Source organism: Hakea prostrata, chromosome 8, assembly GCF_041222555.1.
Source record: "Hakea prostrata isolate BN-2017 chromosome 8, UWA_Hpros_2, whole genome shotgun sequence".
Lineage (NCBI taxonomy): Eukaryota > Viridiplantae > Streptophyta > Magnoliopsida > Proteales > Proteaceae > Hakea > Hakea prostrata.
Genome location: NC_142607.1, coordinates 5142178 through 5170031, shown reverse-complemented (window position 1 = coordinate 5170031; position 27854 = coordinate 5142178). Strand labels below are relative to the sequence as shown.

Below are 27854 nucleotides of genomic sequence, written 5' to 3'. Positions count from 1 at the left end.
TTACTTAACTTGATTAACCTCAAGACTATATGGTATCTTTTCAGATGTTGGATAACTCAGACTTGGGTGAGTGGTTCCAGAGAATGTTGTTGCTTCATTAAAATTAGCATTTGGGTCTTCAGAAATGCTTGAGAAACCCCTACTAGCACCCTTGATCTTTGGAGTATATTGGTTTTTGGGGTTTTGACACCCCAACGTTGAACTTTGGGTATCCTTACTGAAAAAGTGTTCTGCCATGATGCAAATTCTCTGGTGAAGGCTAGTATTTTTATCGATACTCCTCCATATATGATGATGGCTGCAGAAGAAATGAGCCAAAAATGCAATGAATGCTATAAATGAAGAGGCTCCAGTGATGAGGAATAGGCCCCAAAAGCTATTTACTGTAAGGCTGCCTGAAGATGTAGTGGAGCTAGATTCTAAACAGCTGGTACCTCCAAACCACATTTTCTCAATCTGTCTCATTTTGTTTCCCTCCGTTACATTCAGGATGGCCCTTGAAACATCACTTACCAGAGGAGAACCTCTTGGGAAGACCTAAAAAAGTCATGAATTCAAGGATTTAACAGACATTCATACAACTTAAAAAGGCCAGTAACACTACATGTCAGCGTGTGTGGTGGGGGAAGGAAAGATGATGGACAGAGACTTACAAAGCCAAATCCATCAGTCTTGTATGTAGGGCCAACCAAGCTGTATTTAGAACAGTATTTTGCAAGAAAGCCTTTAAGATATGGAATCTCATCAAAAGCAGCAGCATATCCACCATTGGCAGTGCCTTTGGATAAACCATCATTCAAATCTTCTCCATAATTCGTAAACACTTTAATATTTGAATCTTTGAATTTCATCTGTTTCAAGAGCCCATACACAAATGAGCCCTTATGGTAAGCAATAGCCTCCCCATTTTCTAGTAGCTGTTGTACATCAGTTATGGTCGGTTGGAGCTGCTGAACAGTGAGCATTGATGTCAAGCTTGCTGTATAACTTGATGTGAGGATAAAGACTACAAATAGCCATATAATCAGGATAAATCTCGCAAGATTGCTAACCACCTTGACCCCTGCATTCATTAAAACATTCATTACCGAACTTTGGAAAACAAAAATTGAAGCTTTTATTGGAATATACCTAATTCAGAGCTGACAACTCTGTATTGTTTGTTCTTTCACATCCCTACATGTTGTCTTTCAGAATTGATTACGCATACTGAACCAGAAATTAGAAAGCACAGCCTACGTTACATGACTGATCAGAACAATACTGTGAATATTCAGTTAATTATGATGTGAAAATTCAATTAATTAAGACATGAAATGATTTCTAAGCAAGTAGATTTTCAATAATCTGTGTAAAGCTCTGATGCTCAACTCAAGCCCATAGACAATGAATGGAAATAGCAATATAAGATTACATTTATGCAGCAGACAATGTGGATTGACTTTCCCTTCTGAATTATCAGTATGGAATTATGTGATTTTCCTAACTGAAAGACACTTGTTTGTATCAGAGTTGAAAAACAGCTGTAAGAAGAAGAAGAGAGAACTTACTACGTGAAAAAACCATTAAGGAGTAGGAAAACCAATAGACCATTCCCAGTTGGTGATGAAGAGGACCTCTAATCTCATCATTTAGTCTGTGTTCAAGGGCCAAGATCACAAATCCTGTGCCAACAAAGAAAGCTGCAGTTATTACCCAAAGATCTACACTGAGAGGCTTCAAGAATACCCATGCATTCTTCCAATTGTTGTATTTCATTGGAACCACCATTGTCACACCAGACTCTGTATACGGCTGTGTAAAATCTACAACCAAGGATCTATTTGCTGTAATAGTTATATCACCCACGGCAGCATCATATTTCTGTTCAGCATTAATTTTAGAATTAGGTTAGAACACTAACTACCATGAAACACAAATTGAACCACCAGAGAGTACTACTACTTAATTACCTTTAGATAAACCTGGTAAACAAGATCATCATAAGTCCCAGCACTTGTGCGATCATCTTTTACAAATGGAATGTACTCATAAGGGACCGCAAACGGTAAGGCCTCCATGACAGCATCGAACACATCAATGCAGTATCCACTGACGATAGAAGCATTGGTTCTACCATCCCATTGAACCTTCAGGAAATCTGGACTTCCATCTGTCGCCGGAACTCCGATCTTCAACTTCTTTTCATTTATAGGCAACTCAAAGCCCTTGGGTACAACAGTTGAATCACCGGGCCATATTATAGTGCGAAGCTGGTTACCGTTTAAGCTTGAATTCTTTGGTGTCCAAAACCCAATATCCCTTTCCCCACTGCCTATTACATTCACTATTTGGAAAATTGATGATTGTAGTTGCCCATCCACAAGTTTGAATTCCCCACTCAAACCATTAAACTGGGTATTCAAAATCGCTTCTCGAAGTTCTCTACCTACTTGAGAGACACGAAGAGATTCTACAGTGCTAATGTTCAGGGAAAGTTTAGACTGCTGTGAGCTAGACTTCAACCCTGCAACTTTTTCTGCTGCCATCGCTAATGCCCAAGCAGTCTCATATCCCCAAATTTCATAAATACCTAGTATTGCATTGACCATATCTTGGTTCTCTCTCAAGAATCTCTTTTTCCATGAGACTTCAAACCTCTCAAGTTTTTTTGATCTCTGAACATAGGGCTTTACTCCCAGTACACCTTCCATAGATTGAATAACAGAAGGATCCATGGCATTTAAATAATTCGTCATATCATGAGTGATGATCCAGACATAACCTTGAGTCATCATTCCTACTTCTTTTGCCTTCAAAAATAAGCGAGACCCAAGAGTGGGAAGCATGTGTACAATAAATACCCTAGTATGCATTGTCTTTAATTTGTATAGCTCTTCAAGAATTTGATCATCTGATGCGTTGGAAGATATAACACTTCTATAGGGGATTCGAGTATTGATTGCTTCGAAAGCATCAACCAGATACGGTATAAGTCCATTACCATACTCACTGTTAACACAGACAGGTACAGCTACCCTCCAACCAAATGAATGAACAATTGCAGCAATGGCTTTCACCTGAGCAGAGTCATTGTATGCCGTGCGTATGAAGAAAGGAGTGAGAACTGGAGAAAGTGAAGGGCTTGTTGCAGCAAAAGAAACAATAGGCACTTGAGCTTTGTCACCAAGAGCTGCAATGAACTTGGCCTGTCCTGAGCTGCCTGGTCCTATAATTGCCTGAACTTGTACATTTTCTATCAGGTCCATAGCTGCTTGTACATAGAAACAAAATCTGAATAGGATTCAATGATGAATTCTCTGTACTAATTTTAGGATTTCCTTAGAAGTACAGCTATTAGAACAAGAGATAGAAGTACACGAGAAAGCAATTGTCTCATTACGTTTTTTTCTCTAGTTTACAGATTGTAATTAATTAATTGCAAGTATTATGTTAACAAATAAATATCAAAATGTAGCCAAAAGTCAGAGAGGGATGCATCACAAGTCTGAGAAGTCTTATCCTTCCCCACCAGAAATTTATATATAAATAAATAAAAAAGTCTTCGTTTTCACTTGAATTTATTATGAGTTCTAGTCAGAAAATAAGGAAATTTCCTAGCATTGCATGATGAGCAAGAAGCACTAGAAGCAGAATTGGTTCCAAGCAAAGGGGAAGGAATTTGCATTAGAAATGAAAGTTGAAACCTGAAACACATTAATTTGCGATAAGGGAAAAAAGGAATACGAGGATGAAAAATACCCATGAAAAAAGCAGTAACAGTATCTTGATCTGGGTTCCTGTTATGAAGAACCACTCTTGTTTTGTAGAAACTGTTCACTGCATAGAAGTCCTCCAGTGCCATTGTCATGGAGGTATTACATTTCTTCGAACCAAAAATCACTCCAACATCAAATGGCACAGTTGAGTTGTTTTGAACAGAAACCCATTCAGCAAGAAACAACGGAAGATGTAATATCCAGCAGACTAAAAGAAAGAAGAACGGAATTGAATTGTTATTCCTCATCGATCACCCAGAAAAGTTAAGCTCTGGACTACGATTTGTCTGTAAAGACCCCCATTAATGACTATTTATAAGACAGGAAGAATTTCTACACCGCTTCTTCCGGTTACATCATTCGTGTTCTATTGACTCCATAGTCCATCCATATCTTCCTCAACTAAGGTGTATAACACGGCTTATTTAATATATATTTATGTTTTAAAAATAATAATAATAATAACGTGAAGACATTGAACATACTTTATTGAAGAAAATTTCAAATTTTCAGTTTTTCAGTCAATAACCGCTTCTATTTTTTGACTATTCAAACATTTAATAAGGGATTTCCACGTATCATACCACATATGGCAATCTGAGGAGAAAAAGAGTCCGGATCACCTTCTCGTCCGCAAAGCATTATGCATTTTTGCCACAAAATTTGGTGGGGCCCATGTAGGATCTACCTCTAAACTTATTTATTATGATTTAGATGCAGGTCTCACACCAATTTTATGGTTAAGAAACATCAAGGGAGCAGTATGTCCTCCGCCAATGGGAAGATAATCCAAACTCAGAGGAGACCATGAGCCGGTAGTTGAAGAAACAAAATAAAAAAAAGTATGTGGACTGTTGTCATCCGCAAGGGAAGCCTGCCTCACAATTGGAACTAATGATAACAAGTAATTGAATACCAAAAAAGGGATGATGAGTCACTTAATTGGTCAATCCGAATGCTCTACAATTGAGAATGGTAAAGTTAAATATTGATGGAAGTTAGATCGGAAACCTAAAAATCGTTGGATGGGGATGGTTTTTTAGAGATGATGCATCCATGTCTAATTTGAGATCAGATATATTATACATGTCAAAAATCCAACCATACAGGTTGGAAAATTTCTTCTCCATGTCGGTAGAGGTTCCAGACTCAATTTTGTATGGTTCCCTCCTTATTATAAGAGTGAAAAGAAAATTAAGTAGAGGGAAGGGCATTGGAATATGGCTTAGAAGTGGCAAGGGAATTGAGTTTTATGAAGCTTTGGGGGGAGACTAAGGACCCATTTGAGATCCCACCAGTGTTTTCACTTAAAAAAACCACTAGAAACAATTTTGATTGTAGAAGGTAGCACAAACAGTACTACTTTTTTAAGCATTTGATAAAACTTGCTTCTGAAAAGAAAAAATATAGTGAATTCTTAAGCAGATCTTACCAATGGAGTTTATTAAATTCTTAATTGTTTATCCTAGACCAACACAATAAGTGGCGTCAACACATTGAACCAGCACCATCTTGATTGTGGTTGTATTGGGTTGGAAGTTGGGCGATGCTTCTAGGGTTTTTTGCTGTCTGGGTTAGAGTTTTGTGTTCTTCTTCTTCCTCCTCTTTTCTGAGTAGTAAATCTTGATTTGTAGTTAAAATCTTGCATCTGATTTGTTCACAGATTATTGGATTTTCTTGTAAGATTTTACATTTTGGTATAGTGCATGCATTGAGCTCAAAACTGAGCTCTAGAGACATAGGCCTAATTTGGCAGAATCAGGTGATCAAAACCTTGTTTTTCTTCTTTTTCTTGTTGTTTCTGCATTGCGTTCAAAGTCTAGAATTCATAGTTGCCTCGGCCAACATGATGCTATGTGTGGACTTAGAATGATTTATTAAGCAGGTTATACTTTTTTGGTGATCAGTAGGTTATTTGACCAATATTTGATGTAAGGGGGTCTTTAATTTAATTGTATTTATTTATTCTGAAAATGGTAGCCTTGCATTAGAGGGTGTTTATTGTGATTCTCTCATTGTAAAATTTTTCTTTTTTCTTGTTTTAATACATTTGATCTTTTACCTAAAAAATTAAGCATGCATTGGGTAACAGTATTTCCTAAAAATATCATTCTTTCCCAAAATCATTTTTTGGCGTTCTCATAAAAAAAACAATGGCCCGAGCATAGTTTTGACTGTTCGGTAAAATATGTGCTCTGAACATTTAAAAATTACTAGTGTAACAAATTGACATTTCATAATTTATGTTCATTAGAATAATTTTTATGAAAAAGATGCCTCAATACATATATAAAATAAACCCCTAAAAACATAATTTAAAGTCTGGTACATTCATCATATTTTAATATTTAAAATACAAAAAGGTAATTATTGTTGCCCCCTTTACTATAGTTTTAATTATTAACATAACTCGACTTTTTATGAAATTACTATTGCTTCTTCACTTCTAAATTCTAATGGTGTTGAGAGACTATTAAGGCTGGATGTGTAATGTCCAATTTGCCCTTCATTAGAATTAAAAAGCCAAAGAAGAAATTATGCTAATTTAGAAAAACCATATAAGAAACCAATTTTTTGCCCTTAGCATTATTTTGGAATTTTTTAATAAAAAAAATGCAAATGTGCCAGTTCCATGTTACCAATTAACTAAAAGAGCTTAATAGTATGGAGATCAACAATTTCAAGTAGAGATTAAGGGAAAAGGCTTTATTTTGTGTGTGTTGGTAGGGACCGCAGGGGGCTAAATAATTATGCTTTGTCTAACATCTTTTAAAAGTGATTACAAACAAAGAGTATTTTGGGGTTGAGAATGATAAAATGGGTAATGATGTAACTGCAAGTACCTCATTGGCCAAAAAGAGCGATCCCAAAAGGTTGAAATTCCATTGGTTTTTATTTCAATCCATCAAGTCATAGCTAGACCCTATTAACCCTGTCAAAGCAGGACTGGTAATATGCAGAATGAACGGCGGGAATCTAAGGATCATCATGCCATTATCAATCCTTCTAACTAGACCCATTCTGAGACGAATTCGGATCTTCTCCCTGTTAGGGGAGCACAGAGGTGGGTCCCACTGGTGGAATTTTTTTTTTCTTTCCAAAATGTGTTTTTCACCGTGGGCCCCACTAATATTTGTGGTCAGGAAGCCTAGGGGGAGCACTTTGTGCTCCACGTTAGGGGAGCTGATCCGGACTCTTCTGAGACTATCTCTACCAACAAGAATACTCCTCTGACCCCGAGAGTTCCCTTTAGCTAGTTGAATGTGAAGAATGACTCATGTTGGAAATGCTTAGCTTTCATAGATTGAGCCCAAAGAGAATTGGGGGGGGGGGGAGAGTAATCTCGAACTCCATTATGCAAGGAGGGCTTATTACAGTAAAGTCCCTAAAACCTCCCGGTTGCTTTATGTTGATACAGCCTTTCCCATTTGTCCCTATGAATTCTTGATGTCTTATCATTTGCCCACCAAAAATCTCAAAATCAAAAAGGTTAGTTTATTACTGATCTCTTTCGGAAGAAGGAAAAGGGACATAGCATAAGGGGGGGGGGGGTAAGGCTGTAGCAACAACTTTAATCAAACCTCTTTCCCTACATGATTGAGTAATTTCCCTTTCCAACATGCTGAATTTGTACTCAGTCTATCATATGTGTATGCAGAAGTTTCTAAATTAGATTTATCAAAGGTGGATGGGAGACCTAAATAAATGCCATGAGATGTTACCTTGGGGATAACAAGAAAGATTTAACGTCCCTCCTAGTGTCATTTGGGTTGCCTCTCCTGAAGACAATGGATGACTTGGAAGTGTTAATATGTTGCCTAGTGACCTGGGAATACTCCTAAAGAACATAACTAGTTAGTAATGCATTCTCATAAACTGCTGGAGAAAATAACATATAATCATCAACAAAGAACAAGTGATTATTTTCTTGCCCACTTCTAGATATACATATCCTAGACTAAGAATCCCTGATTGAGAGGTGAATCTCCTAGAGAGGGCTTCTTGATAGAGAATAAATATGTAGGGACTTAGGGCACATTTCTATCTCAAGCCCGTTTGTCGTGACCCTCTATGTCACATCCCCTTAGCCAGTACCCTAATTGAAATACTGGATGTGTGATCCACAATCCCAAAAATCAAGTCTCAACAATCATCCTCCAACATAACACAATAGTACAATCATGATGAATAATAAATCATTGTATTAATGTAATTAAAAGAATAATCAAAGTATGGATCTCAAAACAATATCAAAGTACAGAAGTGATGTCAAATAATCAGAGTAACAAAGTGTATAGAAAGTAAACTCAAATATTCAAAGTACGTGCGGAAGAATAGTCAAAACTAAAGTATTACAACTGAAAGAATAAAGAAAGACCGAAATTGTTCTAAAGTGCCACAAATAATGTATTTCCTTATCAAAAAGGTAATGTCTAAATTCAAAAATCTCTGTATCCAGTATGGGGTAGACCAGCTCCAGAGTCGAGCAAATCTTGGGTACGTGCGGTCGACACACGAACATTCTTCACCATGATATTTGTGATCACCAACACTTTATACACTATAGGGTCACTCGTTGGGGTCTCATATTCTTGGGTCTCGATGTCATCTATACTTGTAGCAAAATCTACATTGTGAGGGCATTCACTTACATATAACCCTAGTTACATTCTTATTTGTAATAGGACTTAAATGCATGTTCTATATTGTTGCCATGGGTCACTTGGCCTCAATGTTCACGTCGATAGAGTGTGATATGACGGGATTTCTAACCAAACACTTCTAAACATCCTAGGTATGACATCCGGTAATCATGAAAAGCACCAAGGGGCATCATAGGATTGTGTCCTATAGCACCTACACTGATGTCCCAAGACATAAATACCCAAATGGTATTCCCCAATTCATAATCACAACCTTTCACATTACAATATGATTTCAAAACATCTTCATATCATAATTCATTCTCATTCCAAACATTCACATATCTAACAAATATGCATAGCATCATCACTAACTATATTCTAAAATTGCGAAGGCATAGCAATCATGTTTAATTCCTAAAAACAACAATATAGAATATGCATTTAAGTCCTTTACAAATAAGAATGTAACTAGGGTTATATGTAAGTGAATGTCCTCACCTTGTTGTTGATTTGAAACCTCTGAAGAGTAGATGAAAAGATGAGTTCAAACTTGCCAAAGAGTCCTACGAATATGATGATTCAATGTTAGGAACAAACCCCAAATGTTTGAAAATGAAAAGAGGGCAAAAGTAGGCATTTTGCTGTCAACAACATGCTTGGTTGTCTAGGGCTGCCGAGTGAATTGACCAAGGCTATTGTGTACGAACAACAAATCCTACTATCAATAGAAAACTCATCGTTTGAGTTCCAAATCACCTGAAATTAATTAGAAAATTCTGAAATCATGGTAGGACATTATCTAGTATGGTTTAAACATTAATCATAGCGAAAGGAATGAAAACCTAATGAGTTCTATATTAGGTTTCATCCCAAATCAAACCGCGGATTCACAAATAGACTAGAGGGTAAAGAGAATAGTAGATTAAGGTATAAAAACATCATAGAATATGATCTAACATGGATTGAAAATCAAACTAATCAAAGAGAATATAAATCACATAGATCAATACTAGGTCCTTACTGAAATCATACTGTGAAGTTCACGAAAGAGCTAGAGTGAATGGAGACATTCACTCTAGAACTAAGAGAATAGAAGATTAGGTACTTACAACAAGTATAGACCTTGAAGAAAGTCTACACAGTAGGTAGAAACAATAGAAAATAAATACTAGAAAGAATAGAGTGAATGTTAACCTTAAAGAAGAAGAATCGTCGGACGAAAAACTTGATGGATGCTTCCAAATCTTCATTCACCTTATAGAGGATTCTCTAGAGTGTCTCTGACATTCTCTGACGGCTTTAGAACATAATGAAACATTTTAGAATGAAAAACATTAAATAGGGCTTCAAAAACCTAATTCCCACAAAATACCAATTTTGCCCGAAACAAGCTAGGCGACCAAGGCAGTCTGCCAAACCCTGGCTTTTGGTCAAAAAGTGAATTTTAGTATCCCATAAGCCCTATCTTCTTCTTGGGTCCTTTTCCAAGTTATAAAAGGGTCTTACCTAGTTTTTCGGGACCTTCCACTTGTGTCATTACTGTCCTCTTGATCCATCTACCAAATCCATCAACGTTCAAGATAATTCTTCTTCCAAAACAGACAAAGTTCCCACCTTAGCATCATCTCCATCTACTTCCATTGGTTCAAAGTCAAATCCAATGGTTTCAATGCAAATGACCCACAATTGCCTTCTTCCCGCACTCCGGATTTTCGGTCCTACGATATGGATTTTCAGGTTAGGGTTATAAGGGATTTACACTCTAGGTAAGTTGTCCATTAACTTTGATATGATGCTCAATAGCTCTAACACACTCCATCACCCAATAAATCCATTTTTCTGCAAAACCTAGATATTTAAAGGTCTCCTCAATAAAAGGTTACTCAAGCTTGTCATAGCCTTTGGACAACTCTAATTTGAGAGCCATGTACCCAGTTTTTTTTGTTTAGGTCTTTTCATGAAGTGTAAGCATTCATAAGCAAAATAGACATTGTCAAAAATTGACCTCCCTGGGACGAATGCAGTTTGGTTGCTAATTGAGGACTACAAAATTGGTTTCAACCTATTAGCTATGCATTTTGCTAGCTATACCCTCATAAGGCACTATGCATAAGCCAATAGATCTCAAACAACTCACCTGGTTGGGGGGCCGGGGGGGGTTCCTCTTTGGGATCAAGGTGATGATTGTTTTGTTGAGAATCTGATTAAGAGATATCCTTGATTGATAAAATGTTCAACTACCAAAGTAATGCACAATTATGTCCTAGTTTTTATGAAAGAACCTAGTTGGGAGACAATCAATTCATGGGGCTTTATTTTCTTTCATTTGGCACAATGCCCTATTGATTTCCTCTCCTAAGAAAGGTCTACAAAGTTGGTCATTATCAAAAGAGGGCATAGAAGGGCCAGAACTAGGTAATAACTCAGTTGGTGATTAGGGTAGGGAGGAAATAAATAGAGTTAGAAAATATGACCGAATAATTTTCTGTTATGGCTCCCTCTTCTATCAACCAATGTTCAGTGCTATTCCTTAACTTATGAATTGCAATGCTCTATCTCCTCTATGCTCTCACAAGGTGAAAGTACGTTGTGCTCTTGTCTCCTAATTGTAGCCATTTCACTCTAGATCTCTTATGCCAATAACATTCCTCCTCCCTCAAGTTGTTCCAGCTTAGTGGTCAACTCTTCCTCTTGTGACTCCCCACTAGGTGATCATGCTTGTTGCTGAAGATTCTCTGGGGTTTTCTTTGTATCTTTGATCTCTCTTGGAGCCACTAAAAAAGTGTTCTTGCTTCAAAGCTCTTGTGCAACATTTTAGCCTTCAGGTGAAGCAAGCGGTATTAGATCCTTGCCTTGGTGCCACCCAAAGAACTTAATCTCATATGGAGACCTCATTGTCCTCCTCTTCCTAGCTTGTAGGGTAACCTCTAGAGAGAATAGGTCTAATCTGAGCATTGTCAACTTATGTGGATGAAGTCTATTGAAGGTCTTAAGCACTGCATTTTGTTATTCCCAGATTGACACTGAGAGGGGGGGGGTGAATCAGTGTCTTCAAAAATTCACCACAATGTGGCTGGGTCTACTAGACAGTGTACCACCACTCTGCAATCAAGGCACTCCAATATGTGCAACAAAGAAAAATAAACAAAAACGCAATGCACCAGAGTTTACGTGGTTCGGCCAAATTGCCTACATCCACGGAATAATACCCTACCTAGGGTTTCGTATATTACTCAATACACTCTTAGATATTTTGACTGCTACAACAGTCCAGGAACACCAATCCCTGCTTTAGTCTAAAATGCAATTCAGACAAGGGCACCAACCCCAACCCCCTAGACAAGCTCCAACTTGCTAGGTCACAATGTAAACCAATAATTCAAGGTCCCCAAATTACATTCATGAGCTAGATTCTTCATCACTAAACATAACCTAGAAAATAGTAGACAATCACTTGTGAATACGTGTTACCTCAACTTGTGTAAGATGCATGGTAACAATACTTGTTTCTCTTTTTCTCCAACTCCTTTTTTTTCTTTTCAATCTTTTTCAGTTTTCTCTCTTCAAAAAAGCCATACAACCATGTTCCCTTCTTTTCTTTTGCTTCTTCTTTTTTCTTCTCTTTCACTTTCTTTCTTGTTCAGCAAAACAAAAGACTTCTTATTCCCAAGCTTTAGATCTCCATAGCCAACCAACGTCTTCTGGTTCGACCTCCACGCTATTCCCAAGCTCCTCAAAACGTCCACCTCTTCTGCTGGAGTTTGCTCTCCTTTTATAGATTAATTTAACTCAGAGTTTGAATCAAACTCAGAGTTTCTATCTGACTTAAACAAGGAGTGTTTTAACGTACAAATCGGACTAACTTCGAGATCTCCAATGAACAATCCCACCGTTGGATTAGAAGATCAATAAGTCGTCGTGAAGCTCTCCTCCAAAAATCGGCTCAATCGGACATTGGATGACCATCCGATGAAGAGGTTGATCAAAACTGGACTCAGAGTTTGAATCAAACTCAGAGTTCCTATTTGACTTAAACAAGGAGTGTTTTGACGTACCCAACAAAACCCCCCCCCAACACCCCCCCCGCAGATTTAAAGAGGAGGGGGGGAGTTTATGAGGGGCGGGGCCCCACCCCCCCCCCCCCCCCCCCCCGGCCGGGGGGGAGAAAACGGCGCCCCCCCCGCGCGCCGCGCCCCGGGAGGGGGGTTTGTGGGGGAGGGAGTTTTTTTGGTTGCAAGCGTGCCCTAATCTTACTTATGGATTAGGGTAATCACCCTGATGACAGCAGACTCAAACTGACGGCTGCGGATAATCATCATCAAAGGGATAACTATCGCATAACCTAACGGTTATCTCAGGAGTCCTCTACTAGCCCAAACTAGTAGAAGTCTATCGCTCAACGGATCTTACTAATGAGATCCAACGACTACCCGAAGAAGGCTCGAGTGCATCCAACGAAGGAGATTCGAAGGTACACTCTATATAAACCTCATTACCATACAAGGTGAGGGACGGATCAATCGATCAAGGAGAATACTATCTGAGACTCAGGTTCAGATACATACTGATAGACCTAAACTATCAGCGTCCTGCTATCTAGATCACCTTTCCCGTTTCTTCATTCATTAGCTCTGTGTTTCTAGCAGAGCCGTTTGTGATTAAGTTCATCAACTGACTTAGCCTTCGGAGGTGGACTCCCGACCCCAGCGGTCGGGCCACATCTGACGCTTTCGTTTTGCAGGACATCACGTGGAGATCCAAGGGCTGAGCAGATTTTGGACGCATCATTTGGCGCCGTCTGTGGGAAAGACTTGAAAAAGCCATGGTGACTAGATCAGCAGCCGCTGCACAACACGCAATTCCGGTGTTCGGATACACGGGTGAATAATCCAGGATATTCCCCGGAAAGCCAAAATCCTATCGAAGTGGATAAAGGCCAGGGATGACGTAATCTTCCTCCTGATACAATCCAAGATCAATTGGATCAGGTAGAGATTCAACTCTTGGAGGTGAGCCAAGCACTCCGCTTGCTCACCAGACGAGTGGTTTTACCACAAGAACCTGGTCAACAAGACTCAGGGAGACGTGCATTGCCACATGACCAAAGAATGGCTGAAGATCGGAATGTCGATCAGAATTTCCATGAAGGAGACCGAGGACTTCGGAGGACTGATGATCAACCAAGGCGAGGCGATCGGTTCGATAGACCGCAAGAGAGTACAACCGATTCAAATACAAGGTTGGATTCTGGGGTAAGAACTCATTCACCTTTGTCGGAAGAACCGTTCGTGATGATCGAAGCGATTCGTGACGAGAGAAACGTTCGTGAAGGACGGGCTGTTCGTGATGATCGAGTAGCACGTGATGATTGTGTTAATCGAGGTCGTGATCGTATTCTTGAAGATCACCCGACCCAGATTGGTCAAGAATTGGCCAACATCAATGAGAAGTTAGGGCAATTGGCTAAGGGAAGAATAGCGAGGATATTTACTCGGTCATTCGGAAGACTCCTTTTGCTTGAGCCAATTGCGGGATATCGGTTTCCCCATAACTTCCGTTTGCCTACCTTCTCAACATTCGATGGCTCCGGAGATCCAACAGCTCACATTGGTTATTACCAACGAGACCATGGCGGTTTCACGTAATTCGATGAAATTTTATGCGGGGTTTTCGGATCATCTCTAACTGGAGCGGCACAAAAGTGGTTTTCTAACCTCCCCTCGGGAAGGATCGTAGAACTTTGATGAATTGGCACGCCAATTCATAGGGCGATTCCCGGAGTGGGATGCGAGGTCAAGAAAACGGAAGAAACCTTGTTCTTGTCAAACGGGGAAAGAGGCGAATCGATCGAGAGAATTTCCGAAAAGATTCAACAAAGTGACGATGGAGATAGAAAACTTGGATGAACAGTAGCCGAACCGCTCTATTCACGGGACTCACAAATCGGAAGCTCCTGGAGTTATTACTACGGGATATACCCACGACTTATGCTTGAGTTGGTACAAAGATGCCGAAGCGAGGCTGAAGTCATGGAGATTCTAGATGCGCGCCAAGGAGATAATAAAGTCTCCAATAAGGAACAAAAGGCTCCTGAGCAGAAGCAGAAGCCAAAGAAGAATGTTCGTGATCGGGTTGGAAGATCCCAACCTTGGCGCCAAAGATCCCCCGGCAGAAGTGAGTACACTCCATTGAATGCTCCTCGGGCCGATATTTTGAATATCCTCAAAAGAAAAATATTTTGATGTGGCCGCCTAAAATTCTTTTGAAACCCGGAGAGCAGCAGGATCGGGAAAAGTATTGCCGATTCCACAAGGACTATGGTCATTACACTAATGACTGTCGTCATCGAAGGCGAGATATTGAGAGATTGATATCTCGGGGACATCTGTCCGTTTTGTTAGCGAGGAGAAGGGAGGAGCCACGCGGGCCACGTGCGGCTGCTCCTAAAAGGAATCGTTCGGTTAGTTCAGAACGATCAAGGGAGGCCCCGAAGTCCAAAAAATGCAAGGAGGTGATTGAAGCTGCTACTCGGTCACCGATCCTTACCATCTTCGGGGGTCCAGAGCCCGAATCATTCCGGAGTTTAAAAACCAAATCCAAGTTTGTTGGAGCCGGAGAGGCGCAGAAGCGGAAGAAGCTGAATGGTGAAGATTCTATCACCTTTAGCGAAGAAGATGAGAGAGATGTTTGTTTACCTCATGATGATGCTATAGTCATCAAGGTAGAGATTGCACGGCGGGAAATACATAGAGTATTGATTGATACGAGTGCTGCAGTGACCTAATTTCTTACGAAGTGTATCAAAAATTGAAGGTGGATCAAGATTTGATGAAACCTTCATCAACACACCTATATGGCTTTGCGGGGTCATCTACGATAGCGGAAGGATCGGTTCAGTTGGATCTTTCCATTGGAAGTTTTCCCAAAGAAACAACTGTCCGAGTCAATTTTCTGGTGGTTCGGGAACTACCAGCCTATAATATGATTCTCGGGCGACCATCTTTATCCAAGATAGGTGCTATTGTTTCGACAAAGCACCTGAAGATAAAATTCCCGACTGATATGGGAATCGGTCAAGTCTCCTCTGACCCGGAAGATCTCTCGGCGGTGTTATGTTGCCTATTTAAAAGACAAGGAGGGTCCGAAGAAGGTTCTTGCCCTCCCCATAGAAGTTCGAGATGATCGGGAAGAGACGGAGATGCAAAGGCCCGAACCGGTGGAGAAAGCTGGAGCAAATCCAGCTGTGTACCGAGGATGTGAAAAAGATTACTTATGTCGGGTCGAACAGTGGAAGAGTTTAAAGATGAATTGAAGTTATTTCTTCAACGAGAATAAGGATGTATTCGCATGGTCTGCTGAGGACATGCCGGGGATCGATCGGGCCATTGCAGAGCACAAACTCGGATAGACCCTAAGGCGAAACCAAGTGATACGAGAAAGAAGAAATTTCTCTATTGAAAAGTATGAAGCCGTTCGGAAAGAAGTTGAAAAACTTAAAAATTCTGGTTTCATAGAACCAATCGAGTGCCCAACTTGGTTGGCTAACGTGGTAATGGTGAAAAAGGCGAATGGGAAGTGGAGGATGTGTACAGACTACACGGATCTAAACAAAGCTTGCCCAAAAGATTGCTACCCGTTCCTCGGATTGACCTCTTGATAGATGCTACTGCAGGGTATGAAACTTTAAGTTTCATGGATGCCTACTCGGGGTATAATCAGATCCTTATGAATAAGGAAGATGAGAAGTATACGGCTTTTATGACTGATCGTGAAAGCTATTATTACAAGGTCATGCCTTTTGGCCTGAAGAATGCAGGAACAACATATCAGAGGGCCGTCAACAAGATTTTCAAAGAGCTGATAGGAAAGAACGTTGAAGCATATGTTGACGACATCTTTGGTGAAAAGCTTTACAAAAGCAAATCACATTGCAGATTTGATTGAGGTTTTCTCGATGCTGAGGAAACATCAAATGAAGTTGAACCTCGAAAAATGTGCCTTTGGAGTCTCCTCGGGCAAATTCTTGGGTTTCATGGTATCACAGAGGGGAATTGAGGCCAATCCTGCCAAAATACAAGCTCTGATTGATATGGAGGCTCCCAAAACCGTTCGGGATGTACAATGTTTGACGAGGAGAGTTGCTTGCCTTAAATCGATTTATCTCCAAGTCGGAGAGAAATGTTTGCCTTTCTTCAAGGCACTTAAAGACCTGAAGGGCGATAAGGAAGCAAAATGGACTGAAGAGTGCTAGAAAGCTTTTGAGGAATTAAAAGAAGCACTTGGACAACCACCGATCCTGTCCGGGCCCGGAGAAGGGGGAAATATTACAGCTATATCTAGCGACATCCCTTTCCGCGGTCGGTGCGGTACTTGTTTGGAGAGAAAGATAAGAAACAGTGTGGCTGATTTATTATGTAAGCCACGTGTTGCTTGGATGCGGAGACGAGATATTCGCAGATTGAGAAGCGGGCTCGGCTCTCATGATGGCCGCCGGGAAGCTAAGGCCATATTTTCAGGCTCATCCAATTGAGGTATTTACAACTTTTCCTCTTAGTAAAGTTCTTAACAAACCTGATTTGTGCGGAAGGATGGTATCTGGTCGGTTGAGCTAAGTGAGTTCCAAGTGAGCTTTAAGCCCAGGGACTGCAATCAAGGCTCGGGCATTAGCCGACTTTGTAGTAGAAACTACTGCACCGGTGGAACCCACTATTGAGGATCCCATTATACCAACCACTTGGGAGGTATATGTCGATGGTTCGAGTAATAAAGATGGAGCAGTATTGGAATTCTATTAAAAAGTCCAGCGGGATTTATTATTCGATATGCTTTGAGATTCGCATTTGATGCAAGTAATAACGAAGCGGAGTATGAGGCCCTAATAGCGGGACTTCGGTTGTCAAAGGCATTAGCTATTGCAGATGTTACTATTTATAGTGACTCTCGGCTTATAGTCAACCAAGTCCGGGGGAGTATGGCATTAAAGAACCACGCTTGCAAAAATATCGGGAGATAGTGCGGGCATTTCAGAACCAATTCCGAAATTTGAAGATATCTCAGATTTCGAGGAATGAAAATTCGATGGCGAGATGAGCTATCCCGACTAGCCAATGCCAAGGAAAAGAATCTAGACCCTTCGGTCTACATTGAAGAGGTAACTTTTCCAAGTTATCATGAGAAAGAAATTTCTTATATTGAAGCGAACGTTCTTTGGATGGATCCAATAATTGAATATCTAAGAGATGACAAGTTACACGAGGATCCGGTAGAAGCAAGGTTGATCAAGATTCGATCAGCTAGATTTGTCATTCGAGAATGGGAGACTATATAAAATATCTTATCTTTGGACCCCTTATGAGATGTATAGGCCCCGAAGGAGCAAACTCAGCTTTGGGTGAGGTTCATGAAGGAATTTGTGGCGCTCACATGGGTGGCGAGCCACTGGCCCACAAAATTTTAAGACTGGGGTTATATTGGCCTAAGATCCAAGAAGCTGCTATGGACTACGTTCGTCGATGTAGTAAGCTTGTCAAATTCATGCTACGATGTCGAAGCGCCGTGGAAATTATGACTTCAATTCTAAATCCTATTCCCTTTGCAATGTGGGGAATTGATATCATGGGCAAATTCACCAAGGCATCGGGCGGACGGGAATATCCGATAGTAGCAATTGATTACTTCACAAAATGGGTAGAAGCCGATTACTGCGACAATCGAGAAAAAAGTGGAGAAATTTGTGCTTGAATCAATCATATATCGCTTTGGGATTCCAAAAATAATTGTCATCGACCATGGTACTCGGTTCGATTGTCCACAATTTGAGCAATTCTGTGGAACATATATGATCGAGCATCGTATGTCCTCGGTGGCATACCCCCAAAGCAATGGCCAGGTAGAGGTTACTAACCGAACGCTCTTGGAAGGAATAAAGAGAAGACTCGAAGGTGACAAAGCTTCTTGGGTCGAAGAACTATATAATGTCTTGTGGGCTTATAGAACTACGGTTCGAACACCTACAGGAGAAACTCCATTCAGGTTGGCATATGGATCCGAAGCATTGGCACCGGTGGAGATAATGGCGGGGACGTTACGGGATCGTGAGTTCGAGGAAAAAGCAAATGAACAAGGACTGCTTGATAGTCTTGATTTGTTGGACGAAGTTCGAGCAAAGGCAATAGCACGAACTCAACATTATCAAAGAAGGATAGCGTCTCATTATAATACTCGAGTGAAGAGTCGTCGGTACTTAGCCGGAGATTTGGTGTTGAGAAACACCCTAGCTTCCGACCCGCGTCACCAAAGAAAGTTGGACCCTTCTGGGAAGGACCTTATATGGTTGTGAAACCGGTCGGTTCAGGAGCTTACAAGCTAAAGAACATTGATTCCCAGAAAGAATTGGATCGTTCGTGGAATGCTAGGCATCTCAAAAAGTATTATCCTTGAAGATGATTTCAATTTTGTTCGTGATGTAATCATTTTCAACTCAATCAATGCTATTTTTGGTTTTCAACAAACTATCTTTTGATTGGGGGGCATCATACAACACATTCAAGAACAAGATCCAACTATAAGGCATCGGATGAAAATTCGTGTGGGTCCTTCAACACTTCAACACTTATGGAAAATCTTTCGAACTTTCTTAAGTCGGGGCATCGGATGAAAATCCGAGTGAGTTCCTTTTGCAAGGCGTCGGTTTAATACCCGAGTGAGTTCCTTCGAGACTTATTGAATTTTTGAATTATCCTTAAGTATAAGGCATCGGTTTAAAACCCGAGTGAGTTCCTTCTCAGAGTTATTGTATTTCTCCGGAAATCCTTAAGTATAAGGCATCGGTTTAAAACCCGAGTGAGTTCCTTCTCAGACTTATTGTATTTCTCCGGAAATCCTTAAGTGTAGGCATTGTTTCAGACAACTAAGACCTAATGCAACGGCGATTCAAGTGGCTAGCAAAGTTCAAGATACAAGTAATTTCTTATTTCTTGAGAAGATCCAAAGAGGCCGGTATCAAAACAATTACAAGAGCTGGATATAATCTCGATCAAAGAAGAAAGTCATTACAGGTATTGTTAACAAGTTATACAAGATCGACGCGACTTTGCTAGAACAAACATATGAGTCAACCATTGGTGAGGAAAAGAAGAAATGAGGATTACAAAAATATTTCAATATTCATAAAATCCTCTGCAATTTCATACTCTTTGCCCGACTTGTCCGGGAGAAGAATGGTCCTCGACCAAACTCGCATTCGGCACGAGCTCGTCATAATTGACTTCTTCCGGCGGAGAATAAACAGGGAGAATCTTCCGGATATTGCATAATATCCGGATCGGAAGGTGGAGGATCAATCTTATCCTTGGTCCAGGTCGGGAGGAGGAATACCCGGGTTGGTAAATACTTCGGGATGGCAAACAGCATTGTAGGGAGTCGTATCAAAATGAGGATCTTTCCTTAATATTGATTCCCATACTTCGTTCTCACCATCCCGGTACGCCTTTGCAAGTTATAAGCATTCAGCATATCAACAAAAGGCTTCTTGTGTAAATACTTGAAGACGCGAGCTCTGCGAACATCGGTTGGAAGGGATTCGGGCAAAGGAACGATAGCTTGCCTTTCGGGTAATGTTTCGAGATCCTTTAGCTCCGACTTTCCAACTGTCCGTTCCAGTCGCCGGATCTTCTCCCTGGCATCATCCAAATCCGACCGAAGACGACCAATCATCGAATTCTTTTCTCCTGCCACCTCCCAAGCTAGATTCCGAAGGCGAGCAATCTCAACATCTTTAGCTTCAGAGATTCCCTGAAGCCTAGAAACTTCATTGCTCAACCTCTACGAGTCTAATGCTTGCTTCCACTTGGTTGTGGAAGTTACCGACAAGACTCCTGCAAACAACTTTCGAGTTAGCGAGGAGCAGAAAAGTAATTTTTCAAAATCGAGAGGATAATGAAGAAAGACTTACATCACCGGTGACTTCGTAAAGACTTCATCTGGAAGTTTGGAAAGAAGCTGCGCTCTCGAAGTCATTCGAGCGGCGGTACACCATTCCAACGCTTTGTCAAACTCGTTTGACACTAATTCAGGCGAAGGATGAGAAGGATGAGCTACATCAAGAGAAGGATGAGCTGCATCACTTGTCACCCGACGGCGCTTCCTGGTGGCAAAATCCTCCAACTCAGAAGGAGAGGAGGAGGATGCCAAACAAGCACTAGAGTTAGAAATAGGAGCAGCACCTGCTGGGGCCACACCTTCATCAGACGCCAACATAGTTGCCTCAGATGCCCGAAGAGTCTCCTTCGGGGGTGCACCGACAGGCTCACCAACAGGCTCACCAGCAGGATTGCCGCCAGCACCATCGGCAACGGAGTGATCAAGATCTTCCTGGGAAAGACAAGCGGTCACTTCGGGCAAAGAAGGCGCAGGGACGGCATCAACAGAAGCTGCAGGAATCTGACTTGAAGATTCACCGCCAGCAATCGCCTTACGCTTGGAGGATTCACCAGCTGAAACCACCGCACTGGCCCCAATCACCACCGACGGAACGCTATTCTTGCGAGATTTTGCTCTGATAAAGTCTGGGTTGATCTTGGGAGCCACTATAAAAAAAAAAAAAAAAAAACAAGTATCAGTACAGAAATAAACGACAGCAACAATGGGGAAACCCTAGTTTTCTAAAGCATCGACAGAGACCAACAAACTAAACCCCAAGTATAACTACTGTGCAATTTACTTTGGGGAGAAGAGGGGAAAGAGATGAGAAATCAAAAAACTCACTTGTTCGAGAAATGGATAGAGGCATCGTTGGAGTACGAGGAATACGGAGGCGGGCCGAAGGACGAAAGGTTGCTTTGGCACTTTAGCAAATCTATCTTGCGAAGTCGGGATAGATGGAGAGTACCCACGAAGGCTTTAAATAGCCTCAGGTATAAGACGACGGTTGAAGGCTAAGGACAACCGACGACCCAGATCGAAACGACGCTTCGAAATCCGCAAAAAGCAAGATCAACGGTCGAAGGGATGCCACATGGAAACATGTGGAAGCGAGCACTTGATGCAGAGAAACCTCCAATCGTCGCACTGCCATTAAAATAATGGAGGTATTTCCGATTCATTGGAAACGATGAATGGTACACAAAAAAGCGGAAAACGTTTGAACTTCGCGAGAAGGGAAACGTGCGGACTTTGCAATAAATGAAGAAGTGGGGAAGATTAACGCATCTTCCCGAAACGCATCTTCACAATATTTCTACAAGATCATTATTCGGCGAGGAATGAAGAGTTAAGTGATAAGTTTTATCATTAATACTTTGATATTCAAGGCAATACTTCGACAAGAGATGGGGAAATTTTGAGGTCAACATGAATAAAGAAATGTCTATTCATTAAAATGAGGGTACATCTTTACAAAGGAACAACACCCTAAGCCTTTTCTTCATTGTTGCCCGAGGGACCACTGGTCGGGATGACTTTTCTCGGGATCTCGAGAAGAGCCTTCCTCAAGAATGTCATCGGCTGAATCCTCTACAGCAACAACTTGAGACTCGGCTTGTGATTTCTCCTCTGGAAGTGCCGGCTCGTCATCTAGATATGCCTCATATTGAGGGTCAGGCTGGAAAAGGATCATCTACTCCCCGGGCCCGGTCGGGGAGATCCATACCAACTTTCCCGAAGACCTCCGGGTGGCATACCTCACGAAAAGGAGCGGTGTCGAAGTCGGGGATCGTTCCAAGGATCTGCTCCCAAACGTCGTTCCGCCCCATGCGATAAGCTTTGAATGTTGTAGAAACCTAGCAATTCGGAGAAAGGTACGCTGTGTTCGGGTATTTCCGAATGCACTCCTTCCGAAGGTTTGGCTTTATATGCTCAGGCTTGCTAGGGATTGCCAACTTCAGATGTTCTTCGAGATCCCTACTCTTAATTTCAAGGCTGTCACCAAACAACGTGGCAGCTGCCTTTTGCTTCTGGGCCTCGCGCTCGGCAGCGAGACACGAATTCTTGAAGCTTCAAGGGCTTCCTTGAGGGAGGTCACTTCTTCCTCATGCTTTTTCTGCAGCTCCACGGTAGGCTGCGGTCAGTGGTCTATTTCAGAATTGGCCTTGGCCAATTTCTCTTCACAAGTTTGCGGCAAGGAGGCTGGTGCGACCAACACGGCTCAATGCTTCCATGTGTTGATAAAAACTCAACACAGCATTCCTGGGAAGATGGAAGACATCAGAAGAAGTCATAAGAAATTATGAAAACATAAATAAGCAAGAAGACCGTTACCTTGTAGATTGACTCACAAGGGAGGTGTCATCCGGGGCTTCAAACTCCTGGCGATCGAAGGAGCAAGGCGAGAGAGCTCCACTCTGCGGCTTTCTCGGGATCCCGAGTGACCACTGTCGGTCATCTTCGGGGTCCACTGGGGAGGAAGACTTCCTCACCATCCGTCGAAGCTTTGGATTTTTTGTTGGAGGGAGCATCAATTGTGTCATGCCTCCTCTTGGTTCGGACGGAGGAGGAGACGGTGGCCCTCTCCACCATTGGTTTCTTCCCTTTACCCGAAGCATCAGCTGTAGGCCTGATATTCCTGATACCCCTGTAAGAGGGGTCGGGAGAGGAAAGAGAAGCCTCTTGATCTACAGTCAAGACCCTGGGCGATCGTTCCTCGGCTGTCACAACGGCTCTAGCGGCCTTCACCCGCAGGCTTTCAGGGTTCGTTCTGGGAGGCACTGCAAAGAAGAAGGACAAGAATCGAAATTCAAGACATATCACTTGATCAAATCAAAGGATGATGGTTAGAAGCTCACAATGAGCCAAGCCCCAGTACTGAAGGATGGAGTTATACTCCATTTCATATCCATGTATCTCTTGATACCACGGAATGGATTTGATCTTCCTGATGGCCGCCTTGTCTTCTTTGGATAAGGGAAGGCCTCGGTTACTTTCGGACGAAGAAGTAAACCTCCTCCAGGTGGTCGGGAAGTTAAGATCTGATGGAGGCGCTCGACAGAAAAAATATCGTTCGCGCCATTGGTTAGAAGGGCAAGTTCCTTTGGCAAAGATGCTGCCCCTCCAATCAAGTTCAGCCCTATTGCGTTTGGAAAGAAAGACCCATCCGGGAGGATGGGAGATAGAAAGAACATGAAAATGTACAAAAAGAGAAAGAGATGGCGTGATGCCAAGCTCGAAACACAAGCCCAAGAAGCCGACGATGAGACGCCGGCTATTGGGGAGGAGCATTCCGGGACAAATGTTCCGATGATTCAAAACTGCGGAAAATAAAGGATTAAAAAAGGGAAAGCGAACCCCGCTTTCCAGTGTATCTATGTACAGAGAAAATTCACCCGAAAGGGATGAATCAACCCTCTCATCAGGGTGGGGAGCTCTAACCTGATATGAGGAAGGAAGGTCAAAATCTTGGACAGCGGAAAGAAGAGTTTCTCCATTATAAATGGAGGGAACAGAGCCAGGCCCACCATTGGACCCGGAGGTTTGAGGTTGCCCAGAGGAATCAACGATCTTGGAAGATCCGGACTCGACAAGGACGGGGAGAAGTTTCGGTTTTTCTTTCAAAACCTTTTTGAGAAACTTCAGCGAACTCCTGCCAGAGGACGGTTAGGGTTTTGTTATCACTATCCGACTGTTCGGGGGTAGGAGAAGCAAAAGCATCACTGCTATCACCAACATGGGGTACTAAAGAAGCCCTATCGTCCGCCATTACTTGTTTCAGTAAACTACAAAAAGAAAAGACCAGTAAACTTACTGATTCGGTGAGACGGAAGCTTGAGAGCGGGAAGGCGCGAAGCGACGACAAAGGTTCAAATTCCGAGACGGGAAGAATGAAACCTACGAAGACAACGAACCGCTTTTAAAACTCCCGCACGAGTGTTCGGGAATCTGAACAATCGAGATTGATTCAAAATTGACGATCAAGATTCAGAGACGTTTTGAAAGTTTGAACTCATGAATCCGAAATAGGCGTTCGGAAACCGTCGCTTGGATGACGTGAGCCACGATAGATCAACTGCAACAAAGACATGTGGCCTTACACTCACAACGCTCGAGGAAAAGTGACCACCGCATTAAATGTGATATGACATTTAATGAAGCACGCAGAGATCATCACCCGACGACGAACCCGATTAAAAACCAAGCCCTCGGGATCGACCGAACGCAGTGCAGGGGGCTCGTGATATGGAGAGTTTATGATCAGACCGGGTTCATACCTGGTCCGACCCCGACCCCGGTCGAGACGGAGAAAACCGAATCGCTCCCGAGCGAACCGGATCCAGAAGATGGCTTGCTGAAGAAGTAAGATTATTCGGCTGCAAGCGTGCCCTAATCTTACTTATGGATTAGGGTAATCACCACGATGACAACGAGACTCAAAGCGACGGCTGCGGATAATCATCATCAAAGGGATAACTATCGCATAACCTAACGGTTATCTCGGAGTCCTCTACTAGCCCAAACTAGTAGAAGTCTATCGCTCAACGGATCTTACTAATGAGATCCAACGACTACCCGAAGAAGGCTCGAGTGCATCCAACGAAGGAGATTCGAAGGTACACTCTATATAAACCTCATTACCATACAAGGTGAGGGACGGATCAATCGATCAAGGAGAATACTATCTGAGACTCAGGTTCAGATACATACTGATAGACCTAAACTATCAGCGTCCTGCTATCTAGATCACCTTTCCCGTTTCTTCATTCATTAGCTCTGTGTTTCTAGCAGAGCCGTTTGTGATTAAGTTCATCAACTGACTTAGCCTTCGGAGGTGGACTCCCGACCCCAGCAGTCGGGCCACATCTGACGCTTTCGTTTTGCAGGACATCACGTGGAGATCCAAGAGCTGAGCAGATTTTGGACGCATCAGAAGATCAAGAAGTCGTGAAGTTCTCCTCCAAAATTCGGCTCAATCGGACACTGTATGACCATCCGATGAAAGGGTTGATCAACGCTGGACAGAGACCCTCAAAAACGGGATTCTTGAGTTTTCTTTATTTGAATTGGATTCTTTCTCTAGAGACCCTCAAAAACGGGATTCTTGAGTTTTCTTTATTTGAATTGGATTCTTTCTCTCAAATTTAATTTCCATATCAAAGCCCACTTAAGTTGCCAACAATGACAACACCTTCATTTTAGGCCAATGGAACAACAATCTCCCCCTTTGGGATTGTTGGCAACTCAACTTCCTTTTCTCTTTGACTTAAACAAGGAGTGTTTTGATGTACCAATCGGACTAACTTAGAGATCTTCAATGAACAATCCCACCGTTGGATTTGAATATCAAGAAGTCGTGAAGCTCTCCTCCAAAAATCGGCTCAATCGGACACTGTATGACCATCCAATGAAAGGGTTGATCAATGCTGGACAGAGACCCTCAAAAACGGGATTCTTGAGTTTTTTTTATTTGAATTGGATTCTTTCTCTAGAGATCCTCAAAAACGGGATTCTTGAGTTTTCTTTATTTGAATTGGATTCTTTCTCTCAAATCTAATTTCCATATCAAAGCCCACTTAAGTTGCCAACAATGACAACACCTTCATTTTAGGCCAATGGAACAACAATCTCCCCCTTTGGGATTGTTGGCAACTCAACTTCCTTTTCTCTTTTCTCTCCCCCTTTGACAATAAGTACAAAGGGTGCTTTGTGCTCCCCCTACCATAGAGCTCCCCCTACATAGACTCTTCCATAGGAGTGCCCACCGCATCTTCCTATCTTATGGAGAGATGACGTTCTATGTATTTTCTCACTTACTCCCCCTTGGAGCCACAACCCCAAGCTTTACTCTTAATCTCTTATGCCATAACAAGCTTTCATCCTCTTGACTCACCATGCCCCTGTCTTCACTAGTGTTTAATAAGACATATAAGTTTCCGGTTGTTCTGGTTCCTAAAGCCACTGCTTTGCCATTTTTTGGCTTCTTGATTTCACAACCTTTTTTAGTGAAAAGAACTTCATATCCACCATCACAGATTTGGCTCACACTAAGAAGATTGTGTTTGAGCCCACTCACATATAGAACATTATTGGACTTTAACTTTCCTTTATCCAGCTTAACTGAGCCTCTACCTTCAATTTTGGCCTCATCATTGTTGTCAAATCTCACTGAACCACCTTTCACTACATCAAGGCTTAAGAACCTATTCTTGTCACCTGTCATATGTGTGGAACACCCACTATCAAGAATCCAAGGTGTCTCGCTACTATGAGCCTTGAAAGCTGTTTGAACTACCAAGGAATTTATCATTTTTCCTTTTTGTCCTTTCTCAACCCAAACCGCTTTATCTGATACATCAATAGGTTCCCTCGATTTTCTTTGAATTGTTTGTGCATGTCTTTGAGCTAGCTTTTGGGGAAGGTTTATCTCCTTCTGTGAAGGAAGAGCAGTCCAACAATACCTTGCAATATGTCCCAACTTGAAACACCTGAAGCATTCTATTTTAACCTTATCCAATGGAGCAAATCTGTTTATGTTGTTGAATGCCACAACCTTGTTTTGTCTTCTACAGTTTGCCACTTTATGTCCAAAGTTGTTGCATCCATAACAATACCCATTAAAGCCTTGACCATTAAATGTTTTATGATAAGCTCCAGTATTGCCTTCTTTACTCATATTTGGCTTTGTCTTCCCAATATATGGATTCTTTTGGTGCTCCTCATCAAGACTCATTGGATTTGTTGTATTTCTATTTCCATTGGTCTTATTTACATTTGAACATTCCCCCTTTGAGTATCCAAGACCAGTTTTAATATGAGGTGACCTCTGAACACTCAAGATCTGATCTAGTACCTTATCTCTTCCCCAAGTAGAAGTAAAATGAGTAGTCCCTGTCACTTGATTTTCAACTGTCTTGTCCTTTAAGTTCAATGTAACTGGAGTGGATGATGTGGTAGCTTCTAAATAACTCCTCTTTTGTTCTCCTTCAAGTTCTGATCTTAACCTTCCAACTTCTTTCTCAAGTTCTTCACACTCTATACACTTGAGAGAGAGGCAAGATGATGAGTCATTTATAACATGCTCCAATTCACTAATTGTGACAGTCAACTTTTTGATTGTTGTCTCAGAATTTTCAAGTTGATTCTTAATTTCTCTATTTTTCTTCATTTCCTTTTTGAGATCAAGCAAGGCATAGTACAACTCACCAACATAATCAATTTCACCTTTAGTGTCTTCATTATCATCAGACTTTTTTTTAGTTTGAGGTGATTCATCATCTTCAATAGCCATAAATAAAACCTCATCAGTTGAGTCATTGTCTTTTTCTTCAGTCATCTTAAGACTTTCAAATTGTGCTCTGAAGATTTGCAGTTTGGCTTTCTTAACTTTGATGTCCCCTTCATAGATGCTTATCAACCTGTCCCAAACTTCTTTAGCTGTATCATAGTCAATTACTTTAGCCATGATTTCTTCATTCAGCCCAAATATGATAGCATTTAATGCCCTGAGATTGTGTGCATAAGACAT

The 27854-nt window shown here is 41.6% G+C and overlaps 1 protein-coding gene across 1 annotated transcript; it reads right to left on the bottom strand.

Moving 5' to 3' along the window:
* On the bottom strand, window positions 1-27854 carry LOC149006446 (glutamate receptor 2.7-like). The gene is made up of 8 exons (XM_089165430.1): window positions 27533-27854; window positions 26403-26542; window positions 26144-26309; window positions 3742-3966; window positions 1953-3250; window positions 1551-1863; window positions 654-1063; window positions 1-537 (listed from the first exon to the last, which is right to left on the bottom strand). Exons 1-8 carry the CDS (start codon window positions 27852-27854, stop codon window positions 1-3), a joined length of 3411 nt encoding a protein of 1136 aa, XP_089021556.1.